Here is a 23,757-nt window from a genome sequence, read left to right on the forward strand (position 1 = left end):
AGTGTATCACTGTCTCCTTTGTCTTGCTGGTGTTTATGTGAAGATGGTTGAGAGCACACCAGCTGACAAAGTCCTGGGTTCCAGCTCATTCCCCTGTGATTCGCATCCAACAATGTCTGTTTCATCTGAGAACTTCTGGAGGTGACAGCTGTTTGTGTTGTAGCTGAAGTCTGATGTGTACAGATTAAACTGAAAGGGAAATGGCACCTTATCCAGAGGAGCCAGAGGAATACCCAGTTGGTCCCCCAAATCACAGGTAACTGTACTTTAAAATGAAATACTTCCATTATTTTTACAAACTCCTCCCTTTGCAGCTGCAAACGCCAAAAAAAAGAAAAAGAATTAAAGCCACCTACCCTGTTCAACCACTAGATGGTAGCACTGGCAGATTGTACAACTTAGTGGGTCTGCTGCAGTTTTTCTTTCCGGCTATTTAAAACTTCACACAATTACCTGCCTGGTAGTCAATCAGTCAACAATACACTCAAGGACCTGAGAAATAGATTTGACAACAATTCCACCGAAATTACAGTGCTGATTGTTACACAATTAGATCTCAAGCCTTGTATACACAAGCAAATAATTCAGCCTCACTCATAACAGACCATTCTCTGAGAAAATGCTTAAATCCATCAATCATCTGTCCTCCTAACATGTTAAAACTATTTCAAATGTTGCAGTTTTATGCTGGCAATAAGACCAACATAAGAAAAATGAACGAGTGTTGTATTACATTGTTCACACAGCTCTTTATTTATATTAAATTCCACAGTGATATTAATGTTTGTGACTCTATGTTCCCTGTCAACACATAGGTGCTGTTAGTTGCCAAATTACAGTGCCTGACCTACTGTGTGTCTGCATGTATTTCTGCACCAAATTAATTAAAACAACTGCAAACTCTGTCCAGCAAAACTCAGGTCAGAAGTCCACATTTCCCAAAGCAAAATGAAATTATTCAAGGAAGTCCAATCATGTCCCTACACCCAGACACACTCCCACACTTGTTTTCCCTTTCATTTCTGACATTTCTGTCCAAACAAAATTAAGCGCAGTCTGATCACAGATCTAAACAGCTGCAGCCTCGACCTCCTCATACAGTGAATCAACTGGTGTGCGCACTTGATAGGCAACATTGCCATGTGGTGTTGATTTGACAGAGGAGGGGACATAAACAGGCAGCAGTGAGTTATTGTGGGAACAGTTGTGTTAGTGAGTGAATACTATTTTCTACTGCAAAAGCGCCCATGAAATCATTAGAGGCCTTGTGAGCCTGCAGTGCAAGCAAATTAACATGATTGCTGAGAATAAACTCTTAACCTAAATCTGAACCTCTTAGATGGAAAAATCTGAATACTATAATTGTCTGTTTGTTAATCGTGCATGGCTCTGAACAGCTATCCATCTCTATTAGTCGGAAATTAAAACCTGGTTCGTTTCACAGCATCAGTGCAGCGACGAGATCTCCTGTGTTTCGCAAGACTATTTTGTGGCACACATACACATGAGAAACATTCTTTGTCCCGTTCTTTTAAGCAGGTATTTGTGAACCAGTGCATCTGGAGAAAAGGGTCAAATTTTCTCCAGATTTCACTCATCATGCACTCAAGCATGAGAGAATAATTCCAGGCCTTAGCCCCCCTGGAGCTGTTTTTACTGGCCTGCAGTGGGGCAGTCATCCAATTTAAAGAGGTATTGAGTGATAAATTAATCTTAGACTGACCGAGGTGCTGTAACAATGTGGGAACAATTAGTCCGCTGGAGAAACTACACATTTTGTTTAATCATTCAAAGCGGCTTCTAAACTGCTTCCTGAGAGAGATTAAGGATTTTGTGTGTGTGTGTGTGTGTGTGTGTGTGTGCATGTGCATGTAAAGAGACTAAGTGTCAAATCAGATTTTTATTGTCATGCATACACACGAAATTTGTCCTCCGCTTTTAACCCATTCAGGTTGGCACCTGTTGACACACTCATGCTCACGCACAGGGTCATACACTCAGACAGATGCCATACACTGGAGTGGTGGGGGTACGGTGCCTTGCTCAAGGGCACCTCGTCCGTGACAAGGAGGTGGAGTGACAGTTTCACCAATATTTTTGAGTAGCGAGAGTGGGAATCGAACCGCCAACCTTCGGTGTTATTGGAAGACCGACTCTAACCAACTGAGCAACGGCCGCAAAATAAGACACAAAATCGAACAAGAGACCAACCACACACACTGTATGGTTTGCTAAATCCCCTAATTAATAACATGGACAGTGGATATTTCTTAATTAGGAATAGATTTTTTTTTTATTCCTGACACAGACAATGAGTGAAACATCAGTGACACAAACACAGAGGGACCCACTCACACAGTCAATCTCTCATGATTCTGTTACGGTCAAAAAAAAAAAGAACAACAGTCAGACCGGAGCAATATTTCAGCCCATCCTGTTTTTCTGTCTGCTCACCAAGACAAACCTCCCGTGCTACTGCTGCCAACATTAACATAAGAAACACACTGATGTGGTCCCCATTCAACAGAACAGGAAAGCTAGAGAGAAATGTACTGCTACATATCATCATTTCCAAGTCTGTCCAAATAAAAAAAAGATTAAAGTTTTCTTCAGTGAGTATTTACCTCATTTTCCTGACTTAAAATTTATTTGAAACTACATCAGTAGCATTAGCAGAGCAACTCACCCTAACCAGATAAGAAAGTCACAAAATACAAACAATTTGCGTGCACGTGCGCATTGTCACACACACAAATATAAAATGACCATGTCTTCATCAACTTACTTATTTCAAACGAATTCAGAAGCTGTCACAGACGTCATTGTTTAAGAGCGAATGCAGTGTCCGTCCGTGTTTTGCAACAGCCAATCAGCGTCTAAGATTCAATATTTGCGGAAGTTGCTCCACACAGTGCAAGCTCAAGCTACACGTTTGGGGGGGAAACTGTTGCAACGACCATCACTAATACTCACAGAACACGTTTTATATAATAATCTTTACTAATTCAGGTCCATTTGATTCGAGAGCTGTTCCAGGTTGAGCGCTCACTGACACTTTCATTCACGTGCTCACCTCGTGGCCCACTCCTTGACAGCAAATGTCGTTCGTTGCCTCGATCAGACTGTTCGATTCTTTCCACGTTACATTTGACTAGCTTGACTGAAGTCGAGCCAACAGGCTCGTGAGTAGTGGGGATGGAGCAGCAGGTCAGGGGCTCAGAAATGGACCCGAACCCACCGAAGCGGCTCCGAACAGCAAGTGAAGTGCCACAGACAGAAGGAGAGGAGCAGGATGCGGAGGAGAGCGCTGTGGATGTGGTGGGTGATGATGGGCGCTCAACACAAAGGTTAACAGTGACGAACAGGAGAATAATAAGAGGAGGTGTTTAGCTTGTAGCGCCTGCTCACATGGAGTCACATTTATTTACAGTTACAGTTTGGCAGCATCACCTGCTGTTGTCAAAACGGTTGTAATGTCCCTGCAGTAAATGAAGGCCATGAAGGCATTTACAGATGTGTTGCTTCCACTGGGTTCAGCATGCACACTTAAGGTCCTTTTGAGTTCATTTCAGTATTATATGTATATATAGCACCAAATCACAGTAAATGTAATCACAATGCACTTCAAATATTTAGTCCAATTCAAGCCAACTATAATCCAGTTCACTGTAATTTTTTTCGTAGTTGCATCTGTGATCATGTATTTTTCTAATTTATAGCTGCGAAGAACACAGATTACTGAAAACATCTTCCAACACGGCTCATAATATTTAATATTATTATTTAGTAATAATAATAATTTTCTTAACTTTCACGATTCTTTTGCACCTTTTTAGAAGTGTCAGTGTTACTTTTTGTCTTTTTTTAAAAAAAAATTTACTTCCCCCCCTGGACTGGACTTTCACTAATGCTTCTGGTTGCAGTTGTTCCCTAGTTGTCACAGCATTTGCACATCTGCACGTAAACATGACACTGTTAAAAAAACAAAAAACAAAAAAATGAATATTCTGAATATGCTCATCTAGACTTCAGTGGCCTCAGACACTCTGTGAATGCATTCAGTCATATTTTTTTGTTTATTTTGTCAGACTTCCTACAGAAATTGCACCATCTGACAAAATCACCATTCAACTGGGCATGCATGACTCAACTTAGCATGTGATGTATGAACTTTATTTTTCCTCTCTACTCAGAGTATTGTCATGCCAGTGTACAATGCATCGTGTTGGCTTGACGAGTGTCTGCAGGCCATATTTCACCAAGACTTTGCTGGATCCATGGAGCTGTCTGTGTTTGATGACGCTAGCACTGTACGTTTGCTTGTTAGCATATTAAAACATCTAAATAGGCAGGTCAGTGAAACCTGCCGTAGTGTAACCTTCCTCTTTGTGTGTCATTCAGGACGACTCCAGGAAAGTGGTGGAGGGTTGGAAGGAGAGGCTGGAGGGGAAGGGCATCGCAGTGGTGATCTCCGGTCACAACTCTGCCCAACCCAGAGGAGGTCAGTGGACTGTTTACATTGACTAACAGTCACTTTCCAGCCCCAAGTTCAGAAGTTTGTTTTCTTCATGAAACCCGATTTCCATGATATAAGCACAAACTTGACAAGTTCCCCAAAACCCATGTTCAGCCGTGTTCTTTTGTGCTTCAGCTGTTGCAAAATGACTCATAACTAACTAATGTTGTCCACTGATGTTATGTCCGATAAGAGTTCCTCTAAACTCTTTGTTGCATTTTAAATTTACCTGTCAAGGAAAAGGACAGCATTGTCCCCTGAGGAATATACTTAAAGGGACATTATGTCATTTCTTCCCCCATCTAGTGGTGCAATTTTATTTTACAAAGTCGAATGAATTTGCTCTTTAGCGCCTTGCGTTTTCAAATGTGTGTTGCAACTTCTTGAACTACGGCAGGCGGTATGTGTCAAGATTCAAGAAGCTATAGCTTCAGACTCAAGGTCCATACAAACAAAAAGACATCAAGACACACAGTACAAAGGATTACATAACACACATACAACAACACTATAAATACAGATGACAGATAACATGTCAGATAACAGAAGTTGACATAGCCTTTGGTGTGCAAATCATATTCCGGGAGTTACCGGAAGTGACGTTGACGCAGCGTTAGCAGCAGTGTGTAGTTGCTATCTGGAAAGTGTTCTTTTAAATAAACTCCCGGTAAACTTACAAACTTTCTAATGCCTCGTTTTGTGAGTTAAGAGCCTATGTGTACTACGGCAGAAGTTTGGTAACAATCAATGCATTATTAGTGGGATAATTTACGAGATAAAATCTATTTACCATTAGCGCCGGTAGCGGACGTGACGTCAAAATGACGTCATTTCCGCTTCCAGGCCTGGCATTGGGGATACGTCCCCTACCCGGGGACCATATATTAAATTGATTTTTGGAACAGGGAGATGGAATAGGGGCTTGCTCCGTCCACTCCACGCATCAACCTGGTATTGCAGTATCTCCAGGAACGGTGCACTAAAAAAAAAAAAAAAAAAAAAGGCCTGCCGTTGGGGAAAACGCGATTCGAAGTGCTTTATGTCCCTCTCGGCACTTCGTCGTTTTTCATAGACCGGAAGGACATGGCAGCCTCCATAGAGCTTGCCCGCTCTATGTAGATACAGACAAGTTATTCTTCACTCAGGAGGATAAGTGAGATTTTTGACAGAGATAATTTTACACCAATGAGGACTAATTTATGAATGAATAGGTTGATTTGAGCTAATAAATGACTTAATTTATTACATAGTGTCCCTTTAAAATTTAGTGAGGTTTTGATGCAGTAAAGCAAAATATGTGATAGTTAAAATGCAGGTCACACATAGTTGATCACACAATTTCTGTTGCAGCGGTCAGAGCGCTTTGAGTTGCAGAAGGATGGAGGAATTCTGAAGGGGGAGCTAAGCTAGCGACGTGTCTGCTGTGTACATTTTCTTTATAAAGAAAGCCCTAAAAGGCAAGCAGACGTATTTTAAAATGAATATTTCTGTATTTGTTCTCAATAAATGTCTGCTGATCTTTATAAGAATTTGGTAAATTCTTAAATTATTACAAGACATATTGTACATATTGAATTAAGCAGTTATTTGTATGACAAATGATTTTCTACTAAAACCCCACTTTAAAGAACAAAGAAAGAAACAAAAGTTCTTCAATGAAAGACTTGAATTAGTGCAGAGAATTCCACCGAACACTGCTACAGAATATTAATCATCTACCAACCAGTTTGCGTGATGATGAGCTGGATGAAGTTCAGTTCTCTGCGTGGCTTTGGTCTCCAGTACTCTGTGTCACCTGTTGTCGGTGCCCTGTGAAAACGGTTGTAAGCTTTAATGCATCTTACCTGCATATTTACCTTGTTTTTGCTCATAGTTTTGCACCTCGTCTTTTCATGTAATAAGTTGCGTACGTGCAGACACTTTATTGTGTTTAAGATGTGTGTATGTGTATGTTTTATTATTTGCACTCTGTCAAGAGTGGCTATCTAATTTTATTGCATCTGTGCAATGTCAATGAGGACATTCATTCATTTGTTTATTTTTATATTCAAGTGCGTGTTAGTCTGTTTTAAAGGGATAATCCGGAGTAAAATGCACTTTAGATCAATTTACGGGATGTTGGGAGTACATACGTTGAGTTGACATCAAAATCATGTCATTCGAATGTGTTTTGAGAATTTCGATTTGACCGTTTTTAGCCAAAAGTCGTTAGCCTGGAAGTGAATGGGGCAAATCATGTCACCGCTACAAAACGCTATTTTTATACCTCTTCTACAGCTCCAAACAACATAATACTTACGTGGTAGTGAGTAGAGGGTCCCTAAAGCCAAACCGAAGTGTCCCGAGGTCTTCATGTGGTTGGATATAGAGTCCAGAATGAATTTAATCAAGCCAGTACCTTTCCGGAAATGTGTCTGCTGCAGCTGCCGCTACAGACCGTGGATAAGTTGGTTTGATATTGGTTTGAAAAAAAAGACACCTTATATCCTTATTGTGAATATCTGTCGAATACCAATATCAAACCAACTTCACCACGGTCTGTAGCGGCAGCTCCAGCAGACACATTTCCGGAAAGGTACTGGCTTGATTAAATTCATTCTGGACTCTATATCCGACCACATGAAGACCCCGGGACACTTCGGTTTGGCTTTAGGGACCCTCTACTCACTACTACGTAAGTATTATGTTGTTTGGAGCTGTAGAAGATGTATAAAAATAGCGTTTTGTAGCGGTGACATGATTTGCCCCATTCACTTCCAGGCTAACGACTTTTGGCTAAAAACGGTCAAATCGAAATTCTCAAAACACATCCGAATGACATGATTTTGATGTTAACTCAACGTATATACTCCCAACATCCCGTAAATGGATCTAAAGTGCATTTTACTCCGAATTATCCCTTTAAGGCTGGAAAGCTGCCTGACTTGTCTTTCAGCCATCCTGCTCTTCTTTCCAAGAACTACGGACACCTTTGCACTTTTTCTTTAATTAACTGACTACCTGCGCGCCAATAAGAATGAGCGTGTTCGGAACAGTGTGTAAAGGAAGAATAACTTCAGACCCTGCTTCATCGTGCTAAATTAATCTTGAGATGCAAAGAGACATTTTTTCGAGGGTACGGGTGCGCGCTATCTAGCATCCTGACTTGTTGCAGAACATCTGTCATTCCTTCACATGTTGTTGATGATCTTTTTAATTTTTTAAAGAAAATTATGCAAGAGACATAAACACAATCAAACACAAGTTCTTTGTCTTTCAGTGGGATATGCAAAGAACGAGGCAGCATCTCAGAGTTGTGGACAGTACTTGTGCTTTCAGGATGCGGTAGGTGTGTTTCATTCCACCGTCCAGATGTCTTTCATAATACACACAGTAGTGGGTCAAAGTTAATGAAATCGAATCAGTTTGTCTGAATCCACACACACACGACACGGCTCTCAGCATCTCAGCGACTGTTTGACAGACCTGTCAGAACACATAAGTAACGAGCTGAAAGCTGTGTTTGACATACATGATGTGTTTTATGTGTGTCTTCACATGACAGCTGCTTGGGTTTTGATACTGCGCTTTGTCGTTGCACGCCTGAAGGCTTGATTGTCACAGAGTGACTTTCTGACTGACCACTGTTAAGATTAGTTTTTAAGCAGCTTGTTCACAGTTGTGCTGCTCATATTTCATGTCTTTCCTCTAATTGGCTCTAATCTTTTCTTCTTATCTGTATGTCAGAATTGTTCATTTTGGTAGCAACTATCGAACTCAAAAGTAGTTCATTTACACTAAATAATGATTTAAAAAATGATTGTCATTCAGATTATTTTATATATTTTTCTTTTTGATCAGCCCTTAAAGGGATAGTTCGCCTCTTTTGACATGAAGCTGTATGACATCCCATTTTAGCAATATCATTTATGAACATTGACTTACCCCCTGCTGTGTCCTGTGAGCCGAGTTCCAGCCTCGTTTTGGCGTTGACGAAGGTAGTCGGCTGGGGCCACAAAAATAAAGCGTCTTGCTTCTCAAAACAATATGCGTTCAAAAGAGTAATACATTTGCATCACAAAATTGTTCACCAAAAAAAGTAACACCTCACGATCACTTGGAGCTATTTTCTCTCTACCTTCATATCAATTCGTGCAGCCACCTGCCGATAGCCGCACCTGTTACGGTGTTTACTGCGCAGAAGCAGGGGACTGCTCGGTCTGCACTCCGGTCTGCACGGTCTACACAGCCCGTAGTGATACGAAGGACGAGAGAAAATAGCGCCAAACGATTGTGAGGTCTGACTTTTTCTGGATGAACGATTTTGTGATGCAAATGTATTACTCTTTTGAACGCATATTGTTTTGAGAAGCAAAACGCTTTATTTTTGTGGCCCCAGCCAACTAGCCGGACTACCTTCGTCAACGCCAAAACGAGGCTGGAACTCGGCTCACAGGACGCAGCGGGGGGTAAGAAAATGTTCATAAATGATATTGCTAAAATGGGATGTCATACAGCTTCATGTCAAAAGAGGCGAACTATCCCTTTAAATGTTGCTCAAAACCAGCAAGTCAGAGAAGTTAAATATCACCTAAGCATTTTTTTGTGTTTGTCTGTTGTCAGGTGAGTTTGAATATTTCATTTTCTTATCCTTAGGATGATATTATGTTGCCCCAAAGAGTTCGTGTGCAGTATGATGCATCCGTCCTCCATCAAAACTCTGTAAGTTCCTTCTCAAGTAGCTGTTTGCTTACTCACTTTCCTTCCTTTTCTTTTGTGTGCTGCTTTCACCCCTGCTCTCCTTGGTTTCTCCTCACTTCTTCTTCTCTCCTTCCCTTTTGTAACTCTCTCTCTCTGAAAAAAAAAAAGTTATTCATGTTGCCTGCGTGAGTGAGCGTGTGTGTGTGGGTGTGCTTGTCCATGCAGCTGGCACGCAGAACAGTGTGAGTATCCGGTGTTGATGCTCTCTTTGGCGTGCCAGGTCAGAGGTTGAAGGTTGCATGTGTGAGGGGAAACGAGAAAGACTGTGTGGAGACAGCAGGCTTGCTGCCCTGCATAAACAACCAACCCTTTTCTGTAATATTTTATGGTTCTGGCAACAAAAAAAAAAAAGGGTGATCCTCTGTTTTGTTTTTCAGTTTTATGTTGCTTCTCTCCTCTTGATGGAAGCCCCTTTTCCAATATTTCTTTCTTCAGGGATTGAACTTGTACGTACAAAGACCCTTTCCAGAAAAAGCTAAATTTCTAAAATCGTTGCATTTGAAAAATAGAAACAATAAGCCATGTTAATTGTTACAGTTTTCAGAGGCATTTGTTTCCAGTCTCTCTGAACCCAAGGTTTCAGTTGCTCAACAGTCTGTGGTTGTTGTGGCCTGATTCTCCTCTTCATGATGCTCTATACATTCTCAGTAGGAGCCAGATCTGGACTGCAGACAGGCCAGTTTAGCACACACAGTCTTTGTCTACAAAGATACTTTTCTGCATTTCAGAGGTGGTTAGAACTTGAAATAACTTGAAATGATGCGATTCAAATGTTCATCTTGTATCAGAAAGCTTCCCAAATTGTTTATTATGAAGGCTTCCGAGTGAAATCTGTGGTCACATTGGTTTTTGTGGGCAGCTAAACTTACAAAGAGCAATAACATGTTTATTACACTCATAAGGTCTGCCTGTGTGTTTTCATAACAGCTGATTGGCTGTAGAGTCCAGAGGCTACCGGAAGGATCTACAGAGCGTTACTCCCGCTGGATCAACTCTCTCACTCAGGATCAGCTTGTTTCACAGGTAAATAGACGAGTCTCTGTATAGTGTGTGTGTTTGGATGTTGATGAATATGTGTGGTTAATGTGCATATGAGAGGTCATGTGTCAGGCTGCCACTAGGTCAGACAGAAACAGGATACGTACCTGCTGTTTGCAGTTTCCACGGAAATGTGGCAGTGGAGCGGAGGGTGGAGGCAGTGTCGCTCCTGACCTCGCTGTGCATCACAGACCCACCAGAGGAAACGGGTCACGCTGCCAGCTGGGCAGGGGGGGTGGGTTGGTAGTGGAAAAGTCAATTTGGCAGAAACAAAAAGTAGTATGAGCTTGCTGTTGTCCCCCAGCCAATCCTGCAGCAGATGAATCCTGTCAACATGATGAAAAATGAAGCACATCACTGCACTTTAAGTATTTTGTTGCTCGAGTTTCTGCAGAAAAATTGTGAAATAATTAGACTCCTGTATGCTGTTATCGAGGTCACCGTTCCCTCTTCCTGTGCTTCAAAGCAAATACGTTGGAGCAGCAACATGGAGGGCCAGTAGGAAACAAGTGTGGGTCATCGTGACCAAATGTTGAGCCTGACACTGTTCAGCAGTGATTTTGACATGTCACAGCAGGAAAAACCTTGAAGAACATTAAAAGAGACCAAGTTTTACATATTAGAGTTGGTTCACTGGCTTTCGGTTGAAAAGAGTTGTGTAAAGTCTCCTGAGGGAGCAGCGCATAGTCTGATCATTCCCCCAAGTTTGATTCAACAAAGATGAAGAAAAAAGTTAAAAAATTAAATGGAGTTAGAAATAGGTGAATGTTTTTTTTTACCCTCTCCTTATACTGTTTGTGCTTGAGGCTACATTAGCTGCTCATGACATAAGACACCTGGATCCCTGACCAAAGGATCCCTGGCCAAACTGTCTGTGGTTGATTTGCATTGTTGGAAATGCAGCTTTCCAGGTTGTGACAATGGCTAACAACGTGTGCAATAGAAAAGACAATACCCCTGATTCTGTTTTTCAAAACGTGAATCATTCATTGAACAATTTCATCAGAATGAAATTTTAAATCATTAGAGTGCCTCTTTAACTGTGGCTCCAAACCTCGGCAGTGAACTAACATACCCATTCAGTGGCATTCAACCTTAAATGAGTTTCATTACATGTGGGCACTTCTTTATGTCAGGACAAGTCAAGTTTACTCACCAGACAAAGTTCAATTTAACCAATTCTTATGCTGAGATCACACTATGTAATGCCAGTCTACGATAAGTCTAAGATATCCCCCTCTATATCACTCCACTATGATACCGTTATCGTCTGGTGATTCAGTCTGTTTTGTTCTCCTGACTGTAAATTTTTACTGTCAGTTTCTGTCCTCTGCTTCTCTCAAGTCTGTCACAATATTGTATGTTAAAGACATCAAAGAGACACAGGTGTTCCCGCCAACGTTTGACCAAACTCTGCTCAGTCTCTAGCCTAGAAATCTAGACGCCCCTAGCGACCTCAAATTGAATTTGCTCCCGGGCTAGTCTAGTCAGTTGTGGTCGTTTTGCGAGGCTGAAAATCGAAACTTAATCAGGCCAATCAAATCGTGAGGAGCGGGGTCGCTACCTAGTGACGACAGAGGTGCGACGTTTCAGTGTGTAGTTCCAGAGAGAACTGCACTTATGTTTTTCTTGGAAAAAAAGGACGTTTTCGGAGTTTTGCCCACCGGGTACGGTAAAAGTTTAATTTACCAGCTTGCTCCGTTGGTGGAACGACGCATGGGTCTCCACATGGGTCGCGCTGACTACGTAATCCTTCTTCATCGCTCTGATTGGTTGTTGCGCCATCCTATTGCGTGGCGTTGAGTGCAGAGGCAACTTAACAGACAACCGTTTATCCCGCCCACACTGCTATCCAGCTTCACTAGACCCCTGTACAGCTTTTTGCTGTAGGGGTCTGGCTTGCAAGGCTACTCAGTCTCCTCAGCACACCACAGTTTCTTGGCTGTTGTCTCGGTCATGTTTGTGGTGTGTTATTTTCCTTTTCCGGGTTTCCCTTGTCACATCTCCTGACTCAGTCCCACACCAGCTCCTCCCTCGTGACTGCTACTGAAGTGATAGTTGGTCAGAGACTGGGATGTCTGCTTCTTTGAAGTGTTCACACACTGATGGATGATCATTGATCCAACTCGGATTTTACTGAGACCTGGTTGAGTCACTGTTTGCCTCGGCTGTATGCTCAGCTTAATTTCTTTTGAACCTGCTTTTAGTTCATCCTGAATGTCTGGTGGCGTTCAGTGCAAGGAGACAGTTTGTCTCCGCTCTAGATCATTTTTGTTTGCCTCCTTTTTTCTTTGTAATTGATGTCTCAGAAACTCTGCTGTTAACAGCAGTATATATTTGTAAATGGGGAAATTTGAAGTGTATATTGGCACTTCAACTTCTCCTACTTTACTTCCACATTGAAGGGGCAGTCAGTTAGATTGGCTGCGAGCCAGTTCTGTTGAGCTCTGACAACATTAATATGCTGCAGGTTAGAGTGCAGTCATTCTTCTCTCATGTATGTATTTCACAATAAAGATGATGATGTCTCAAGATGTCTCACTTCAGTCATTTATTATTTGAAGAGCCTTCTTACAGAGGTGAACAAGGGGAATCTTTACAAACAACTTTTGCCTTACTTACACACGTTACTCATGAAATGATAAGAGAAAGTCATTTCTGTGTAGATTGGAGTTTGGCGTTTCTGATTTAACAAAACACACCGTCACCAAGGATACAAGACAACCTGAAATCACTCTCTGAAACACAGGGACACATTATCACAGTCTGCTTAACTACTCAACAGACATTCCAGGATACTTGTAATATATTAAGTTTCATGGAGCATGAGAGTGAGATCATACATTGATTCTGCAGACTTGAAAGCCGCCTCTTTTTCCTTCCCCTTTCGTCACTTTATCTGCCTTTGCTTTTTACTTTTTGGACAAAGAAATGGAAGCTGACTTTGTGAAACTAGAAATTTGCTCAGTGTTCCATTTGAGTGTTCATCTGTGTGGCATTAGATATGCTTATCCAAAAACACCCCTACCCCTGTGATTGCTCACATCTACGATGAATCTCTATCTGAATTGGGTGTTTTCCCAGAGCTAAATCTTATTCCCTGTATTCGTGTCTTGGCCACAACTTACATCTGCAAAATGATGCAATATTAAAACAGAAGGGCGAAGAGATGTAGGTGGACACACATATGCACTCACTCACTGGATTAGATTCTATCCAGCTGTTCGACTTGCTGAATCCAGATGTTTAGCTCAGTGTTTCTTAATCTCTGATGCATTTCTGTCCTGCGGTAGTCACACACATGAACACACGCACGTAGGCGCAGTTTGTGGAACAGAGTGAGGGGGTGGCGGGGGGGGCAGATCAAACTGAAGTGGTTTTCTGATTCACAGTGCAAAAACATTACTGTTAAAAAAACAGACATCCAGAGGAAAGGAGGAACAAGAAGGGGTGGGGGCTGGGCACCGATGGAACAAATGAGTGGGGGGTTGCCTTTGGGAAAAGGGAAATATATAGACCACAATGTGGTTCTGATGTATGAAAGAGTTTGCGGTCAGAGGGAGGAGGAGAAGAAAAGAAAAACTATAAGATTATGTGTCCTTCCCTTCCACACTGCTGTAAGAGAGCACATGTAGCTGTACCTTGACCTATTTTGTTTTCAGAATGAGAAGGAAATCGTTCTGTTCTCCTATCATGACAAGCAGTTTTGTCTAACCTCACTTTATTTCGAGTTTTCCAAGTATATACATTACATTTTCATTGAAATATTTTTAGCGACGTGTTTGTCGACGGTCTTGCAACGTCATACATCCCGCGGAGATCGGCGGGAGTTACTGTTCTTGTGGTGTCCCAACATCCTAACACATTCATTTTTATTTATTTGATCTTTACGGGTCTTTGGTTGCAAAATGGAACTTCACAGATTACTGTGGTTTAAAGTGTGGGGAGAGCAGGCCCTTGACACTGCTCGAACCACATATTGTGTCTTGACAAGGAAAGGAAGGTTTGAGTAAAATGGAACCAAAATTCATAGAAGATTGATATCTTGTGTTCTTTGAACAATAATACTAAGTATACACAACTTAGACACTTTTTTAAGTTCTCCAATAAATTTGAATACAGTATAATCCAACAGATCTGCCACAAAGTCATCATTCAGGAAAATTCTGTATTCCTTTTGTTGTACCTTCAGATGTTAATACAAGTGAATATTTACTGAGGTCATGGTTTTGCAGCTGACTGCACTTCATATATTGTAAAGTCATATGTTATATCGAAATGTGTTTCTTATATTCTCTTGTGTATGGTGTAGTACTCATGATAAATGGATTGTACATATCAGTCCAAGTGGTCTGTTTTATATTCTTGACTGGTTTTGGGTTTTAGGTGTACACCTCCCACGGGCCCACGGTTGTCATGCCGACATGGTTCTGCTCAAGGAAATTGTTCCTGAAGGTTGGTCCATTTGACGAGGGCGGCAAGGTGAGGGTTCACTCTCAAACTGTTCCCCAAACCACCTCTTTATGGTGTCAGCGCACCCAGAATGAACTAGCTTGTGTTACGTGTCATCTGACCAACTCTGACAGCAAAAGTGTTTCTAACTTCAGCAGACACCATCACTTAGTGGCATTGGAACAGTTTCTCCCCTAAAACATGAATATATTTGTTTCGTTTAGCCTCTTTTCCATTACAGCAATTCATGCTCCATTTTAGGGTGGCTTGGGAATTTTGCATATTCCGATGGAACCAACGTAAATACTCTGAAGTAACTACTCTGGAGTAATCTTTCCAGCCTTTTAAGCCTGCTGGTTGGGACCTGCTGATTGGTTCAATTCAGACCAAACGTCACTAAATTCTTTCCATCAACGGCACAAAGTTTGCAACAAATTTTAATAGGACCATTTTCAGTAAAACTAATGACTATAGTCACTGTAGAAACTGTTTTGAGCTAAAGTTGATATGATGTTCTTTTGCACTAGTTTTTGCATGGCAGTGTACTTTTGTGGATTCAATCAAGTGGAAAATTACACTCTAAACTTAATTCAACTGATTACCAGTTGAAGCTGTTTATTCAAGTAGTTTATTTTGTTTAGTTGGTAGTGCCACAATGCCATGATATTTAAAAATTACACGAATGAAACAGAATTGTGAAGTGACAGACAAACCAATCACATGTTTGTACTGTCGAGCGAGGCTTCAGTTGTCATCGACCACATAATTTCTTTCTTGGAGAATAATACGAGCCTCAAACTGAAGCTTCATCTTAAATGGCCAGTTCTTCTTGAGTTGCTTCAAAGCTTCGATTTATGGCTTCCATCACTATAAACTAGGCTGCATGGTGTTGTCAGCTGGTGGCTGTAAAAGCTGCATGGATGTGTGAAGTCGGTGCTAAACGGAAGCAAAACTTGGCAAAAGAAGACACACGCACACAAAAACAGTTGTTTGTGGTCAGATATGTCTGTGAGTGTTGGCCATGTTTATTCTCCTGGTATACAAACAGCTGACCGTTCATGTGACCTGCTATATGAGGAATATTTTTGCCACGTTTGAGCTAATTTCATATGCATTTCCATTTCCCCTAATGCGCCACAGCACGAAAAAAAACAAAGCTAAAACCATCTTTGGCAGCCATAAAAACTCAATGAAATTTTTTAGAAAATTGGCAGTTTCCACCAACAATTTTCTTATGTACAACTTAAAATGCACATCAAGAAATACTTATCATATCTAGAGAACTCTGCAATTACTTTTCAATCATTTCATGAAGAAAAGACTAGCAAAAAGCTATTTTCCACAATAGCCATGTTTCCATTTACTAGCGGAGCAAATCTGAAGAAATTCTATGAAAAGCTGCAAAAACAAAATCAATTTTTTTTTTCATGAACGCTGTTTAAAGCAATTAAACTAGACTGTGTAGTTTCACAAGAGGGTGGCAGTATATGTTACATTACTAGCAGTTGTGACTCAGTAAAAGAAGGAAACAAAACTCTAGGGGTAAAAAAAAAACACCCTCGGACATCCTTAAGATGAAAATTGAGTGAATCTCTTGAAATATCTGGGATATTATCTCATATCTGGAAAGATATGGCGGTTAGCCATGTGAGATTATTCCTCACTGTCTCAGCCTGGAAGCAGCTGGTGAGTGACGTCATCATGATAGCTGCAAGTTCCAGATGGGCTTTTTCTGTTTCCATACCTCCGAAGTTCAAGTCTTAATCAAAGAGCAAAGGTTAGCGTATAAATTTGTGTCGCACACTCATGGAACAGTTTTGATTTCTTTGACTGTTTCCTTTCACCTTTTTCCTATTAAGACCAAAAACAACAATGGAAATCTGTTTATTGAAACAAACAATTCCCGACCTAAGATGACCTCAGGATTCAATATTTTGGCCTGACCACCTGCGGCAGTTACTGAATCCGTACCTCACATCATATGTCTCTCTGCTTTAACCTCTTTGTTTCCAGGGAGTCCCGGAGGATCTGCTCTTCTTCTACAAGATTCTTCGTCGGGGAGGGGGTCTGCTCAGGGTCGACGAGTGCCTGCTGGTTTATCGTTACCATGAGAAGGCCACCACTCATTCTGTAACAGAGTCAGTCTCACAATACACCCTCAATCCCGCTCAGCTGCACTCACACACGGATACTTGGACACAGTGTTGATCCTCCACCTACACACAGCTGCCCACTGGCATCACAGAGTTTCTCAGGGCTCTCGCACCCAAATATGTACGCTAACACACACACACATACAGGCATGTTTTCGTAATCTTGAGATTTTCAGACTGTGTATTTGGAATTCCAGTCACTTTCCCAGCATTTAAATCAGGAATTTCAACCTTCTCTTTCTGGAATGCTCAGTATCCTCCCCTTGCTGCATGAACGGAATCGGATCTCGGTGTGAACAGAAGTGTTTGACATGCTGTGTGTGGGGGGGAGCTGACATTCCTGCTGTTGCCCGTGTTTCACCATGCAGTGTCTACAGGTGTGTATACGTGTGCCTCTACATGTAAAAGACAACAAAGAAAAAGGTCTTTCCTGCCTCCCCTCCCCTTCCCTCCACCCCCCTAACACCTCCCCACCTTTCATCCCCTCTGTCCTGTTGCTTCTTTTCCTCTTTCCCTCCTTCCTTCCTCCCTTACCGCAACTGCTACCCGTATATCTGCCTGTGTTGACGTACTCCTTCACCGATCATCCTCCTCTATGTCTTCATCTATCATCTTTCTATTTTTGGAGGTCTATTTCAGTCATGACTACTTTACACCCTCCCCCACTTCTTGTCACCCCCTCCTGTCCATCGCCAGCCTACTTCCTTACTTCGTTAAAATTAACCCATCATCTTTTTCTGTGTCTGACACACATAAATGCCACTGTAGACGACCTGTGTATGATTATTATTATTTATAGCACCAAAGGGATGCGTTTATAAATGTGAGGGAAAGGCAAGAGTATCTCTTTATATTGTTGCCATGCCTTGGAATAAAAGGCTATTTTTGTTTAGATTTTGGAATACGTTCTAGTTTGCGTTCTCCAGTGAGTGTTCATTCATGGTCTCTGCATGAACAGAACAGGGGCAGCTATTTATTCATACTACAGGAAGGATACATTTCTGTGTGCTTTGCAGATGAATACTTATTATGTTATTGTGAGGGTCCTTGCCCCTCACCTTAAGCACGTAAAACCCACATGGCTTCAGTGGATATCTTTGAAAGGCCTGCTGTGTTTGCATAGAAAGTGTGGAAGCTTGTTACAGATTGGGTTGCAGCATCATATACGATTATTTTTGAGGTGAGCCAGCCACTATAAAATAGTCTGCAGCTGGAGAGCCTGGCCTTCCAGTCCAAAGCTCAGTGGGGTGACATACTGCGGAGAGAATTTTAAATGATTTTTCATCAGGGGGTTTTATTCCCTCCATGTGTCCTTGCACTCTTTTTCTACAGTCACCACCTGGATATAACTAAGCAAAAAGGTAAGAGCCTTCCATTGGAATAGTCCTATATCGATTCATCTGTTTATCCTTCACTCATACAGAGAGTAGCTTCTTATTCCTTAAATAACTATGTCAGAAGACACTTCCAGTGGTTGTGGACAAAATGTGAAACTCTGTTTCAGAAGACTCAAATTATTGGTCTGCTTCAGTCAAACCTAATGACTACAGTGCCTGCAGAAACTACTGAAGCTGGGTTAACAACTAACCAATGCATTTTTCTTTTTAAATCCCGGAAATCATCAGAGGTTGCTTTAACGTTTGATGAACAAAAATCAAAGAATGTCAACAGTTGAACTCTAATGGTGAAAACAGCATTTGCACACACACAATGTGAAGCCATTTGGACTGAACAGCTGTGTAGCCTTCAGAACATCACTTATCAGTGAAGCTAATTGGGGGAAAAAAGGCGTTGGTTTGCTGTGGAATATAAAGATTGGACTCTGGAGCAATGGAAAAAGGTGATGTGGACTGATGAGTCCACATTTAAACTGTTCCAGTACGATGGGAACATCAGGCGATGAAGCTCAGCAGATGAAGTGCTGCACCCATGATGACTATTGTCTACCGTACAAGTTTGTGGGGCAGTGTTATGATCTGGGGTTGCCCAAAAACCAAGGTCAGCTAACAAACTGAATATAATGAATAAGTCTTTCCATAAATATTTTTTTCTTTCATTATGGCACAGGCATATTCCAAAACGGCAATGCCAGGATTCATCAAGCTCAAATTGTGAAACAGCGGTTTGAGGGGGCATGAAAAATCATTTCCACACATGGACTGGCCACCACTGAGTCCAGATCTTAACCCCATTGAGAATCTTTTGGATGAGCTGGAGAGGATATTATGCAATGCTCTGACTCTCACATCATCGACACAAGATCTTGACAGAAAAGTTCTAACAATACATAAGTTTATAGAAACAATGCCAACATGTGCTGTAATTCAAGCTAAATGTTTTGAATCAGGCAGGGAATATTGATTGTAAAGCTGTAAATAATGATCACTGTATTCCTGTGGCCCATTTTTCCCCTGGTGCAGGCGCAGTTGGCCAAGCTAGAGGTGCATACTCTCTGCAATGGCCAAAGGCTTTGCATTTATGTGGATGTCCACAGACCTTTGCAGAGTTTGACAGAGGGCAAAATTGACATCACATGGAAACTTTTGGATCTGCTAAAAAGAACCAGCCTTTAGATGACAAGATACTGTGGTCATGTCACCAAAGAGAGATTTCCAAACAACCAGCTGAAACTCCAGGAAATGAGTGCTTCCTGCCATGAATCAGTCCAGCGTGTAACAACTGTAAAACAAAGTCTTTCACACTCATTTGTTTTGATAAACAAGAAGCACGAATAACTGTATCCTGGCTGTAGCTCAACACTTATCACACACACGTTTTCTCAAACCAAACTAACAGTTGATCACAGAATAAATAAAATGTTCCAGATAGAGGCCCACAATCTTACTGTCCATAGAGCTTCAACTGTGAGAACATCTCTTAATTACAACTTTCTCTTCTCTCTGTTTCCAGAGAGACTATTTGGAAGCTACGAGTGGACTTCCTGCAGGAGAGAGTTCTCAGCCAGTGGGAGAACTTCACCATATGGAACGCTGGGAAACAGGGCCGGAAGCTGTACCGAAGCCTGAGCCAGACCAATCAGAAGAAAGTATGTTGATTTTCAGATGCGAAACACTCACTGAGTCGTGCGTTGGTCTGTTTCTGGCCTCAATTTATAGAACTGGTGAAGGAAGTTGTGAAATATGAGTGTGTGTGAGTATTCATCGCTGCTCTGTTACGTTAGGTCAAAGCTTTCTGTGATGTGGATGAGAACAAGATCCAGAAAGGCTTCTACACATATGAGGAATCCAAGGTGAGATCGCTGCAGATACGAAAAACATGAAGGATTTGATTCACCCAACTACTTTTCAGTTTCAGCAAAGCTCTGGGCAACAGTTTAAAATATATATATATTTTTTTTATTGATATCACTCCAGGAAAGACCAAAACCCAAAGTCCCAATCCTGCACTACAAAGATGCCTCAGGCCCCTTCATCATTTGTGTTAAACTGGTGAGCAGAAAAGAGTGTTTGTGTGTTGCATGTCTGCTGTTTCTGACCGCCTGTCCCTCAGGTCTGTTATCCAACTTAACATAATGAACGAGGGCGTGTACCCAGTACAGGACGTAACGCACACAAACACATGGGAGCCGTCAGGAAATGGCTACAGACGGAGGCCTGATCTTTGATCACATGATGCTTGTGCAAACAACTTGACGCTGTCACAAATTTACACGCGTCAGGGCTTTATAGCTCTACTCCAATAGCCTTTTCCTAAGATAATGATATTCTGTTTTGCTTTTTATTTGTTTAATAGTCCAAAAAAAAGCCCTCACAGTTGCTCGGGAAGTGAAATCCATAATTGCCTTTTTATCATCCAGTCAGATTCAGATTCAAATCTAGGCTGACCCCACCTTAGGGGTCTGCTAATTGCTCAATTATGGGAATTGTGAGCAGTAATCAGAGAACAAGAAGGCCTGGACTCAATCATGCTCTTTCTGTCTCTCATTCTCTACAACACCCACACATACATAATCACCTGGTCTCAATCACGGATGTGTTTCACCCAGATGTCAAATGACCGTAATCAACAAGTTTATTCATTTGATCCGTTCTCACAGGCTGCACTTCTTTACTGCAGGTGTGTCGGACACTTTCAACTCTGTGTTAAACTTTTGACTGACTTTGAGTTAAAAAAGAAACAACATGGCAAAATATCATGGGTCTTGAACAAGATGTCATTCAGCCATGTTTTTGTATTTTTTGTTGTTGTTTTTCATTTGTAGGACATGACGGGAGGTGTTCTGGAGGAAAATCTTAACTCTCTGCAGCTGAAGGAGGGAGTAGATTACTACCATTTCAACTGACTGCTCAGGGTGAGGCAGAAGACCCCCGCAGCCCTGCAGGTTAAACAGGCAGAGGAATGCAGAGGTCTGGATTACGCAAACAGACACAAACTGGGTGATAGGCTGATAACAGGGAGATGAAGTGAGCTCTGCAGTAGAGTGACGGACGGTAACAACGGAGGGAATGAGAGGGTTGTACATTTGTGCGTGTTAAAGGTTGTTTTTCGTGTGAGCCAAAATGGGGAAAAATTTGAAGTCATCAAAGTTTGACTTGGCAAAGCTGACTGCCCTGATTTTTCCGCCTCTGTAACCACAGAACTGCTGTTGTGACAGTTAGCTCTCTCAGTGGAGCTTTTAGGACTTATTGCACATTTTGGGCAGTTTTCCTTTTTCACCTTCTTGCTGAGCATTAGGATTGATATTAGTCTCATATTGTAAATATGCATTTTAGCCTCAGTATCAACCTTCCATCACATTCAAGTCTCACTTTTTATGTCTAGAGTGTTTAATTTGACAATTGGACAAATCCATCAGCAACTTTGGTCCAATTTTGAGGGTCTGTGTCTCACATTTAGAACACGAGACTCTGCAGTCGTGTATCAAATGTTGTCCCACCTGTTTGTTCATAGAGGCAGTGACCAGAGGTGTTCTTCATCTGACGCCATTTGACTCTAGCCAGCATCACATTTAAATGCAAGTTTAAGAAATGAAATGATCCCAAACAGGTGATTTTTTTTTTTTTTTTTTTTTTTTAATTCTTTTTTATAATGTTTGCTTCCATGATTACATTCAATGAAATGTACTCTCCAGTGTTTACTGCATGGTTATAACAACTAACTCCAACTAACTCTTCTATAAATGATGCAAATCCGAAAGAGGTGGCAAGAAAGAGGATGATGGATGCTTTGGTAAATTAAATACAAAGAAGACCGTGTAATGGATTTTTACTTTTCAGAGCAAAGCAATCTGCTGTTCAGTGTTCACCAACATAAAGTAATACTGTGTTTTGTAATCGTATGTGGACTAAGCTCGTTATTTACCAAACTGTATACTTGAGCATGTGTTTGAGTCACAGAAATTCCCATCACAGAAGGTTCAACTCATAAAAGGGGGATGTTTTATGACCAGATTTCTAAACAGTTCTCCTCTGATGCAACCGTGTAAAATCGGATACACGCACACATCTGCTACAAATGAACAAATATGGGTTCTGCTCAAAGTTCTTTTTCTTTCACTGCGTCTCTTATGAAATCTAGAGAACAATGAACTCTTTAAGCGGGTCCAGTTGTGACACATAAACACATTAAAACGTTTATTTTACCTCACAAAGAGAGGAGTTTTTCTGCCCAAAGGTAAACAGACCTTTCCCTACAAAATCTCCCCGTGTTTCCTGCTTCTTCAGCGTGGTCTGACTGACTGTAAATCTGGCCACAGCAAATTAAAGAGAAGCAGGAATGATGGGGGGAAAAGCGCATGTTCAATTCAGGCGAACTTTTATTCTCACATGCTTTGTTATAGACTGAGAATAACATCACATGGTAGTGTGAAAGCACACTGCCACTGCACCGGTTCCAAGTGTTTCAACTCTGCCAGCTACCAAGTGAAGGTCCCTTGTCTCTGCCACCCGCAGTGTAGTTTCATGTAGGGGCTTAGAAAAAGATCACTTCAACTTAGCTCATACTCCACATCCCTTTTCCTTCCTCAGTGATCTACGGACATTTTGTGTTTTCCTTACAGAGTGGACTTTGGTGCAGTAGCACCCATATGTTGTCATTGTGTTGGTCAGTTTATCTGAAATTTAGTTTCTTGTTTAATAGATTTACTGTTTTGTTCATAGAAAGACAAATTTAAAGCTTAATTTTTCTCTGCTTATTTGAGTAACAACTCATTCAAAGCGTATACAGTTCTGCAACTATAAGGTGCTTTGCACGAATGGACACCATTTGTATTTTAGAAAGCAAAGCTCCAAAGTAAGTTGTTTAAATAAAACCATGTTCTGTCTACATATATCCTGTCTCCTTTACCCACTCTGCCCTCATGATAAAGCACTTGTTGGGTGATCAGAGTGAGCTCTAATGGAGAATCTATTAGAGAGGGTAAACAGAGCTTTACTCAATGTTTACACTCTGCCTCTCCTCAGACACCAAAACTGATAACTCGCACCAGCACGTACAATAAATGACCCTGACCCTGTAGCCTGCGTGGTCAAATAAGCCGTCGTGTGGAGACAAAGACGCACACATCTGCAAGATCTCTGAGCAGTGCAGCCGATAAGAGAAAGAGATAAAGGGTCGGTTTGTTTGAGGGAAGAGAGGTCACAGTGGTCTGACACTGAGTGCCCTTTCATTCACCTGGAACAGCCCCACATTCCTTGGTTTTCAACATCTTTCTGTAGATGTAAGATGTGTGTTTAACTGGAAAGGAGAAATTGATATGAAACCAGTAAGATGCTGTTTGATATGGATAAGCTAAGCTGCAATACAAAGTGACATTACACTTCCTAATTTTACACTTCAGCAACAGTTTAACCACAGAAATGACGTGCTATTTGTAGAGAAAGCAATGCATACATGTGC

The 23,757-nt window shown here is 41.4% G+C and overlaps 1 protein-coding gene and 1 pseudogene across 2 annotated transcripts; both read left to right on the forward strand.

Moving 5' to 3' along the window:
* Positions 1-2,894: 2,894 nt before the first annotated feature.
* Positions 2,895-22,193, forward strand: qtgal (queuosine-tRNA galactosyltransferase). Of its 2 annotated transcripts, XM_075463547.1 has the most exons (12): positions 2,895-3,318; positions 4,194-4,310; positions 4,402-4,501; positions 7,776-7,840; positions 9,152-9,217; positions 10,184-10,279; positions 14,681-14,776; positions 16,760-16,884; positions 19,810-19,945; positions 20,081-20,149; positions 20,274-20,348; positions 21,122-22,193. In XM_075463547.1, the coding sequence occupies exons 1-12, from the start codon at positions 3,196-3,198 to the stop codon at positions 21,200-21,202; spliced, it is 1,149 nt and encodes a 382-aa protein (XP_075319662.1). In that variant the 5' UTR covers positions 2,895-3,195; the 3' UTR covers positions 21,203-22,193. The 2 variants fall into 2 exon arrangements, with proteins under 2 accessions (XP_075319662.1, XP_075319663.1); XM_075463548.1 differs by lacking the exon at positions 4,194-4,310.
* Positions 5,349-5,501, forward strand: LOC142379536 (U2 spliceosomal RNA; annotated as a pseudogene).
* Positions 22,194-23,757: the final 1,564 nt, after the last annotated feature.

Source organism: Odontesthes bonariensis, chromosome 4 (genome assembly GCF_027942865.1).
Source record: "Odontesthes bonariensis isolate fOdoBon6 chromosome 4, fOdoBon6.hap1, whole genome shotgun sequence".
NCBI classification, from domain to species: domain Eukaryota; kingdom Metazoa; phylum Chordata; class Actinopteri; order Atheriniformes; family Atherinopsidae; genus Odontesthes; species Odontesthes bonariensis.

Excerpts from the sequence above, each read along its gene's own strand:
- qtgal (XM_075463547.1), top strand. The coding sequence starts at position 3,196 with ATGGAGCAGCAGGTCAGGGGCTCAGAAATGGACCCGAACCCACCGAAG. Across the intron at positions 3,319-4,193 it reads AGGAGAGCGCTGTGGATGTG|AGTATTGTCATGCCAGTGTA; the intron begins GTGGGTGATGAT and ends CTCTCTACTCAG. Across the intron at positions 20,349-21,121 it reads TCATCATTTGTGTTAAACTG|GACATGACGGGAGGTGTTCT; the intron begins GTGAGCAGAAAA and ends TTTCATTTGTAG.